This window comes from Pygoscelis adeliae, unplaced genomic scaffold, assembly GCF_000699105.1.
Source record: "Pygoscelis adeliae isolate BGI_AS28 unplaced genomic scaffold, ASM69910v1 Scaffold649, whole genome shotgun sequence".
NCBI classification, from domain to species: domain Eukaryota; kingdom Metazoa; phylum Chordata; class Aves; order Sphenisciformes; family Spheniscidae; genus Pygoscelis; species Pygoscelis adeliae.
The window spans coordinates 129,732-139,471 of record NW_008825606.1 but is presented as its reverse complement, the minus strand read 5'-3'; the positions used below and the strand labels follow the sequence as shown (position 1 = coordinate 139,471).

General features: G+C 44.5%; 1 protein-coding gene across 1 annotated transcript in view; it reads left to right on the top strand.

Moving 5' to 3' along the window:
• The first annotated feature begins 783 nt into the window (after positions 1-783).
• Positions 784-9,740, top strand: part of LOC103924101 (golgin subfamily B member 1-like) — a 53,773-nt gene continuing 44,816 nt past the window's right edge. Inside the window, 5 exon segments of the mRNA XM_009332563.1 lie at positions 784-821; positions 4,616-4,753; positions 6,841-6,937; positions 7,569-7,721; positions 8,638-8,790. Coding sequence (XP_009330838.1) covers positions 6,848-6,937; positions 7,569-7,721; positions 8,638-8,790 — 396 coding nt within the window. The 5' untranslated portion in view covers positions 784-821; positions 4,616-4,753; positions 6,841-6,847.

Genomic DNA, 9,740 nt, shown 5'->3' with positions numbered 1-9,740 from the left:
AACTGGCTGGGCATCAGTTGGCGGGTGGTGAGCAATTGCATTGTGCATCACTTAGTTTGTATATTCTTTTATCATCATCATTATTATTATTTTCCCTTCTTTTTCTGTCCTATTAAACTGTCTTTATCTCAATCCATGAATTTTACTTTTTTTTTTTCCCCGATTCTCTCCCCCATCCCATCGGCGGGGGAATGTGTGTGTGTGTGTGTGAGCGAGCGGTAAACCACAACACAAGAGAAAGGGAAACTGTTTTAAACTGAAAGAGGGTCGGTTTAGATTAGACACCTCTAGAAGCATTCAACATCAGGTCGGACGGGGCTTTGAGCAACGTGATCTAGTGAAAAGATATCCCTGTCCATGGCAGGGGGGGTGGACTAGATGACCCTTAAAGGTCTCTTCCCACCCAAACCATTCCGTGACTTTGCAGAACTTACGGTGCTCCCCGGCAGTGTGGCAACGCCCAACTACGCGCGCAAACCGGACACACTACCCCGGCTACTGCTCGCCACACCCCTAAATATGTCTCAGAAAGCCTTGGCTGATTGGTTGCTTTCTTGTTATTGGGCGGGTCCCCAAACCCTACTCGGGATTGGTGATTTTGTGCCATGTGTCAGGACGACCATGGCGCCGAGGCGGCTGCTTCGTCGCAACTAGCTGATGATCACGTCTATCTTCGTGTCTCCGTAGTTGACTGGCTGTCCTCCTGCGGGGAGGCGTGGCCGCGCTAGAGGCGGAAGCTGCCGCGGCGTGTTCCGGTGCTGAGGTGGCTGGGGGCGGGATTGGTTTTACAGCAGCGGAGCCGTCGCTGGGGTCGGCGGCAGGTCAGTGCCTCTCCTCCACCTCTCGGTGTTGTCCTTCCGCTGCGTGCGGTCTGCGGGGTCGGCGCTGTCGCCTGGCTCTCGGCGGTGGTCCCAGACCGGGGTCCTTCCGCCGTGCAGCGCTGGGACACCGCTGCCAGCCCCGCTGGGAGCGGCACTGCTGGCCTGCAGGGCCCAGGGAACCTGGGCGGGTTCGCAGCTTCTTGAGGTCCAAGGCGCTGAGGAACAGTGGGGCGGGCTGGGCCGGCGGCGGTCCTCTCTCTTCCGGACTCCGTGGCCTGGCCCGGCCCGGCCCGGCCCGGCCCGGCCTCACCAAGCCGGTGCCAATGCTGCGACCGTGCTGCCTTTCGCCGGCGGTCCGAGTGCGGTGCCCAGATGTAACCGGCCGCGGAGCCCGTCCTGGGAAGGTTTCTGTTCTGTGAGGCCCGTTGGAGGCGGTCAACTTCGCTCTCGTCGGTAAATCCGCGGGACTGGCAGGGCAACCGCGCATTCCTGTAGCTGCATCGGCGCTGGCTTCCCTTTCCCTTGGTGGAAGGTTGTTGCTAGCTCCTGGGATTGTGGCTGACAGCGGTGGTCGAGATCTGTTGCTCTCTTTCGATCCTTGTCCCTTTCAGAGACCTTCTGCACAGTGTGAGAAGTTTGGTCCAGGGCTTGTGTACAGCAGCAATGCCTTCAATGCCTGCTTGCCTTCAAAAGAAGGGAAATGCAAAGAATTAAGCTTAATTTATGTATAATAAACTTATAATAGAATAAATTAGGGAAAAACAGTCACGTCTTTCTTCCCTATAATTGATATCTAGAGATAGAAATGCATGCATTTATGCACTGCTTATTACTCATATGCGGACTGTCCTATGGCTAGTAATGGACTTAGGCTGTTTGGGTAAGTAAGGGAAGTATATTTCAGAGTAAAGGATCCTCTTCTAGAACACCGCTGGTAGTCCCAGTGTTCAAAGTAAAGTCTCACAAGCAAAAGTTCATTAGTCATAAGAATGCTGGGCAAAACATTATTTTCAACTACAGCCAGAACACAAACTACACTGGCTTACATCATGAACACAGTGCAGATCTTTTGTGTTCTGCTATTAATTACAAAAATGGAAGTCTATACCAAAGTCAGTATGGCCCTGGAAGAGCAATAGTCTTGTTTCTGAGAGCTGTATTGTTTACTTTATTTGGGTGAGGCAGTGGAACACAGAATAACCTCTGTCTTTTTGTGTTCGTCTACTTCTGTTTATGAGGAAATTGGCCAGCGTTGTATAATGCTTTCCTGCTATAAGCTCAGAAGTAAATACAAAGTGCAAGCACCAGGGTACTCCTGCCACAAGTCCTTGATGCTAATGCAGAAGACAGCTACCACCTTGTGTGTGGACTGTTGGTTTTGGGACAGTATTTAAAGCTATGTTATGCTTGTTCCTGGATTTATTCTCAGGGACGGTTCAAAGAAGACTGAGCCAGGCTCGTGTGGTGTCCAGTGACAGGATGAGGGGCAACGAGCACACACTGAAACACAGGAGGTTCCCTATGAACATCAGGAAACGCTTTTTTACTGTGTGCATTACTGAGCACGGGCACAGGTTGCCCAGGGAGGTTGTGGAGCCTCCATCCTTGGAGATATTCAAAAGCTGTCTGGACACGGTCCTGGCAACTGGCTGTAGGTGGCCCTGTTTGAGCAGGGGGTTTGCACCAGATGACCGCCAGAGGTTTCTTCTAACCTCACCCATTCTGTAATTCTGTGATAAGATCCTCCCTGAGCCTTCTCTTTGTTGTCCTTCACTGAATTTGCTTCAACAAGTTCCCACCTCTCTTGTTCTGGGGATCCCAGAACTAGACACAGCACTCCAGATGTGGCCTCACTGGTGCTGAGTAGAGAGGAAGGATCACCTTCCTCCTGGCAATGCTCCTAATGCAGCCCAGGATGCTGTTGGCCTTTGCCATGAGGGTGCATTGATGGCTTATGGACAGCTTGTTGTCCCCCATGATCCCCAGGTCCTTCTCTGCAGAGCTGCTTTCCATCTGGTCTGCCTCCTGCATGTACTGGTGCATGGGGTTATACTTTCCCAGGTGCAAGAGTTTGCATTTCCCTTTGTTGAACTTCATGAGGTTCCTGTTGGCCCATTTCCCCAGCCTTTCCAGGTCCTGCTGGATGGTAGCACACCCATTTGTGGGGTATCAGCCACTCCTTCCAGTTTTGTGTCAGCTGCGGAGTTGCTGAGGGTGCATCCAGCTGCCTCTGCATTTCTGGGTGCATCCTGTCAGGCCCCGTGGACTTGTGTATGACCAGTTTTTGCTCCCTAGCCTGGTCCTCTTCCACATAAGGTAAGTCTTTGCTCCAGACTTTCCATAAGGTGTCGGTGGACTGGGATTCCTGAAGCCTGGTCTTGCCACTAAAAACTGAAGGGAAAGAAGACAGTGAGTACCTCAGCCTTTTCTGTGATCTGGGCCCCTGACACATTTAGCAGTGGTCCCATGTTTTCCCTGGGCTTCCTTTTGCTGTTTATATGAATCACTTTTCATTCCCTTTCACATCCCTTGCCATATTCAGCTCACCTGAGAATATAATTTAAAAGTGAGTTCAAAAGATGTGAATCTATAAGACTTGAGTTCAGGTTGTTAAAGTCCATGCCTGTGCAAATAGGTGCAGAAAAGCCACAGTTCCTGTTTGCATTTTGAGGAGGCCAACTGTGAGCCAAGCCCAGCAAGGCATATTAGTTTGAGTTCAGTATCAGGTTAATGTAGCCAACCTGGACAAAGGCCAGGGAATCTTTTCTTAACATAGTCCATGTACACATGCTTGAAATTGTAATGCCTGTAGCATGCAGGTATGTGCTGAGCTCCATACATATTTCTGGTTACAATGGATGTCTGCAGATGCCTAGATTCTACTTTTTTCCATATTTCTAATACCACTTCTAATAATTCATCTACTGGTTCTGTCAATCCTAAATCATGTTATCTTATATTACCTCATGTCACATCTCAACCATGTCTTGTGCATTTGTGACTTCAAGAAGCTGTGGCCTAATGGTCAATAGGAAGATCCGATCCATCCTCTTCAAATATTGCTGACAGTCAGAAAGAGGCATTTTTAAATTTGGATGACTGATTTCTAAAATGCGCTTTTACCACTGTCAAGACAGCAGGTTCTGTTCCTCATTGGGCTATTGTGGGGGTGATGGTTTACAAAACTATAAATACTTGATTATTCTTATAGTGAACCAGGGATTCCAGGTCTTTAAATGAGTCTTTTATATTACCAGCTTGGTGAACAGTTGATGTTGACAGATGAAATTTCTGTAGTAGGAACTGTAAAACTATATTATTCTGGAATTCCATGCCTCTGTCTCACCCGGGGCCAGCTGAGAAGTAAGCAAAGTACTAGTACTTTTTTCACTGGCTATTGTATTGATAAAGAATGTAGACAATCCTGGCTTTCTGACAGTATGCTTCTTGAGTAGTTTCATCCTCTAGAACTCTTGCAAGAGGCTCTGTGAGCCTGGCTTCTTGTCTCATGTCTTTTTGCTTCACTAACTGCTTGTCAAGCATTTTATTCTGTAGGCTGAAGAGACTAAGCTAATGCCATACAGCATAAGAAACCAGGGCATGTCTCTGCAAGAACAGGAGAAATCCAGTTTCCCGAACAGGGAAGACTTTTCACTTTTTATGCTTATTGCAAATGACTGACTGCAATAATCCCAAAGTGTACCGTGCAGGATGAAGAATGGGCTTATTTCTTTACTGTTGGATAAATTATTTTCCTCCTTTTTTTTTTTTTTTTTTTTTTCCCCTCCTTCAAGAGTCTTGGTTCATGCAGCCTGTCAGTACCCAAGAGATAAAAAAGAATGGCGTTAAGGACCTGTGTATGACTGCTCTGCCTTGGAAACCTCTTTACTACTGAATAAGCAGACCTATGAGCTGTTCGGTGCATAAAAGAGGTTGGTGTTCACGTGCCCTTTTCCGCTATTGATACTCTAATGTGCATTGTGACATTTTCTACTTCCGCAAAATCAGGCGGTTAGAAGGTGTGACTGCTACAGAAAAATAATGCACTACTGTTCTCTCCATTGTCAATATTTCCACACTTTAAGTGGCAATCTAAGACCAAAGATTTGCTTACTAAGATAAAGGAGGTCAGGAATGAGTGGATCATTGTAGCCAGCTTTAGAAGCCTACTTCTAGCTAAACAGAGACATCTTGTCATATTAAAAGATTCCATTTGAAGGAGATAATTATTGTAATGTAAACGACCTTATGGCTAACGTGAGTTTGCCTAGTTTCAGTTTGCACTATGGGAGTTTCTTCTACATTTGTACAAATTATTTTGCCATTTACAGGCATGGACTTACAGTTGGGACAGATCTATAGCTTTTCTGTTAAGAGATATGTCAAGTGTCACATTCGACCTTTCCCCACAGAATACTAGAATGATTTAGGTCTTAAGGCACCTTGGGAGTTCATTTGGTCAAACCCTCTGCTCTTAGCACGGCTAACTAAAGTTAGATCGGGTTGCTGTGAGCCTATTCCAGTATTTTTTATGATCTTCCTGTGCATATTTTTTTTTCTGATTGAAATTTCTTACGCTGCAACTTGTGTCCATTGCCTCGTGTCCATCTGCTGTGCACCTCATAAAAAGTGTCTGGTTCTGTCTTTAGCTACCTAATAGTCGATTATAGGGAAGACAGCAATTATATCCCCCTCCTTACCCGCTGTTCTCAAGGCTGAACAAGCCCAGCATTCTTAGCCTCTCCATATGCCTTGTAATCCAACCCCCAATCATCCTCGGAGCTTTCTGCTGTACTTGCTGTAGTTTGTCCCTGTCATTTTTGTGTATCAGGGAGCTTGAAAGTGGACACTGTACTTCAAATCTTAGTAGATGTAGTCTTACAAGTACTGAATAGAAAGGAATAATTGCTTCCCTCAACGTGCTGGCTGCAGTCTTACTAATACAACTCAGTATATAGTTGACCATGGGAGCACACTGCTGACTCATGTTGAGCTTATCCACCAGTGTCCCTAGGTTGTCTTCTGCAATACAGTTTTACAGCCAGTTGGTCCCTAGCCTGTACTACTGCATGTTTGTTCCATCCCAGGTGTAGGGCTCTGTATTTGCCTTTTCTGAACTTCATGATGTTTCTATCCATCTGTTTCTCTAGCCTTTTGAGATCCCTCTGATTGGCAGCTCTATACTTTGGTTTATCAACTGCTTATTAGAATTTGGTGAACTTATTGAGGTGGATTGCATCCCATTGTCTGGGTTAATAATGGAGAACTTAATCTGCCACTCTCCCCAAAATGGCGAATTATGTATTGCTGGCTGGTACTGTTGCATTTTTCTGGTTCTTCACCTCCACTTGCTGGATCAGGATGGTTCCTGAATTTCAAGGAAAGGAAAGAAGGTATGCTAAGCAGCAGCCAGGGAATATAGGCCCTCTCCAGACTATTCCCCTATGTCAAGGTCCTGCCCTGTCACATACGTGACATGCAGAGGTCTTATCATCTCCCTAATGTGACACACTTGCATCTACTTAGCAAACATCAGGGCTGAGTTCACCATTTGCACTACTTATTAACAGAAAGCTTCTTTTATATATTTACAGTCCATGTTTGGCCTGTAAGGAAGTGACTTCATTTAAGAATCACTTACTCTTCTTTTGAGTAAACTGAACAGATCATGGTTCTGTAATGTCATTGTTAAGAAAGATCAAGAATGAACTATGAGGTTGACTTGAAATCTGGTATAAAAATGTATTTTTCAATCATATATGTAGAGTGGTGAAGATCTCTTCATGTGTCTTACCAGCACATCCTCTGCTTTTATGTTCAGAGAGTCTGACTGATTTTGTTAATATGATAATTTCTTTATTCCTGAGGTTTTACTTTGGCTTTTCTCTCTTGGAAGAGGAGTTGTATTCCCTGTAAACCTGGTCACCTCTATAACGTTAGAGATCAGCATGAAGGGGTGGTTATTATTCTTAGCAGTTTTGACTCTGTAACTGTATTCCGACTCTTTGTTTTGTTTTAGGCTGAAGATGCTGAGCCGTTTGTCAGGTTTAGCAAGTACTGTTTTACAAGAGCTGTCAGGTGATGATGGAGATGCAGTTACTGAATCCTCTATTGCTGTAAGTTATAAGATCTTTCAGATCTTACTAAGAGTTAGTTTGGGGAGTGTGAATCATTTGACTGCAGTGAGAACTGTTTCCTGCTTCTTCATTGCTGAGCACTAGACTAAGCTGTCATTCCACTCTGCTTCTCCTATATTCCTGACCTCTTAAGTCAGCAGTTTTGTCGGGCAGACCATAATCTCCTTAGTTTCCACATCTCAAGGTGATCCTAGAAAACAAACTAAAATTAAGGTGAAGAAAGAATTTTAAGAGTACTAACAATTCTGTGTAGCAGAAAGGGGTGCTCTGCATGATTGGGTGACAGTGGAAGGCTTGATCTGTATGTTGCCCTTTGGTACTTGAGACAGTAGATAGTGTGTGAGTGGTAAAGTCTCTCCAGTGCCACTCATTTCAGATTTGCTGGTGTTGTGTTCAGCAAAGCTGCTCTTTTTTTGTGTATTGGCTCATGGGTATCCTGAGCTTTCCTCCTGGTTTCACCTAATTGTGTATAGTTCTATAGGCTACATGAAATGCTTGCAAGGAACAGAGTGCAGCATTAGGAGTGGAGCTGAAGATATCATTTGGATGCTTGCTATGCTGCAGTCTGTTTAGACTTTTTTCCTCCAGAGCACTCATTTCACTGTTTCAGGTACAAGCTTTAGAGCCAGAAGCAGAAAGCATGGAGGACGCACCTGAGGAGCTATTGGAGCGCCTAGCCCAAACAGAAAAACTAGTTGTTCAGCTGAAGGATTTGATCCGAGAAAAGGATGCCCTGCTCCAGCAAAAAGAAACTGTACTCAAGGTATCATTTCTTTCACCAGGGACCTGGGAGCAAGAGTAAAATGCTGCTTCAGCTTTCTGTGCAAGCCAGTCTTTGGTTTCTTTTGAACATTTGAGATGCCTGCACTACTAAATGCATCAGTTCCAGAGAACCGTTGGAATCCAAAGAATGGACCCTAACCCAAGAGGTGTAGGATAGCTTCTGTTCATTTTGCTTAGGGGTAATTCCTTCTAGAGTAGATAAGTTACATCCAAGTTATGTAGCATTTTGTCTTGGAACTCATCAAGGCCCATGCAGATTCCTGGTGGCTCTAATAAATACCAATATCTTTTGTGTGAGGTTTTTCTTTCCTTACTTCAGAGTCTTTGAGACAGAATAGGCTGTGCTGCAGTCACCCAGCAGTCTAGTGTTTTTATGGCACATAACCAAAGATACATATTGCATACCCTAAGGCATGACATGAGCGAAAGTGCAGTTACTTGAGATAGTGTTGAGGGACTGCATGTAGTAGAGGAAGTCAAACTGAGTTTGTACTAACTGCTAGGAGAAGTCCCTTGAGTGATCTATCCCTTGAAGAGAAAGTACTGGAAAGTACCTGGAAACATTCAGGGTCAGGCTGGACGGGGCTCTGAGCAACCTGATTTAGTTGAAGATGTCCCTGCCCATGGCAGGGGGGTTGGACTAGATGACCTTTAGAGGTCCCTTCCGACCCAAACGATTCTATGATTCTACTAGAGCAGAAGCCAATTATTTTGCTGTGTATAGTGTTTCAGAGCAAATTTGTTTCTTGGATGTGTTTTAATTAGCACTGTTACTGGGGAGGCAGGTTTGAACAAAGAACGGCAAACTTACAAATTATGTAACTTTTCCAAGTGGTGCTTTCAGGGTGATAGCACTGGAATTTTAAATGCAGTCAGTTTGTATCCTTCTTTTACAGGAAGAGCGAGAGGCTGCAGATGCTAAACTGATGAAGCTTAAACTTCAGGCCAAAGCCAAACTGGCCTCTCTGAACAAACGCATTGAGGAACTGACGGAGAAAGGATCACCATTGCCTGCACAGACCTTACCAGAAGAGCAAGTGTATCCCAAGGTTGGGAGAACAGAGCTACTTAAAAGATGTTAGCCTCTACTGATAATCTGGTGCCACCCTACATTTTAGGTCCCAGTGAGCTAGCAGGTCCTATCTCTCTTGTTAGCAGGACATTCATAGTTCCAGCAAGGATGTCTATGCTGTAGGAAGCCGGTCTTGTCCAGCTTCCTTGTACTGCAGATGCCCTTGGAGTGCACAACTTGATCTCCTCAAGGGTATGGGCCAGTTTCACTTTGCATACCTTCAGTAATCTGTTGTAGCTAAGTTCTTTCCTGCAGAAATCACACGTGTATCTGAGCTGTAAGTTCCAAAATGTTATCTGTCTTGTGAGTACAGCAAAGGAGAGGGAAGGTTGGCTGAAATACAAGAATAAGGAGGTCATTAAAATTGAAAGGCAATAACTTCAATGTAAAAAAATATATATATATATATTTTTTCCAGCCATGTAGCTTCCTGTGCCACCACAAAGTTTTATGGTTAACAAGCCATAATTGTGTAAAGCTAGGTAAAAAATGAGGGGAAAGTGTCCTGTACCAAGGCATTAAAGAAGCTATTAGTTAGTAGCTAGAAACTCCCATCGGAGCTGGTAATTTTTGAAAACTTAAAGTTGTTCTGCTGACGGCATAGTTTTCTTTAAAAAGTTAGTAATATTAGGCAAGGGAAATGTGATAGAAGTCCAAACAGATTGCAGGACATCAGATGATGTTCATTAAACCAGAGAAGATAAGGGTTATTTGAAACATTGAAAAAAAAAAGTTAAAAGATTATAGGAAACATTAGAGGGTGAGTGTGAGAGCTGTCAGGTGAGAGGTGACTACTAATGGAGTAAAGATTGGTTCCATGACTTGTGCTTACTATTTTTGATTGATGGCATCATAAAAATCATAGAAATGTGCTACTGTAATTCACTTTACAATACAATCTTGAGAATCTTTCTCAATGCAAAGCAG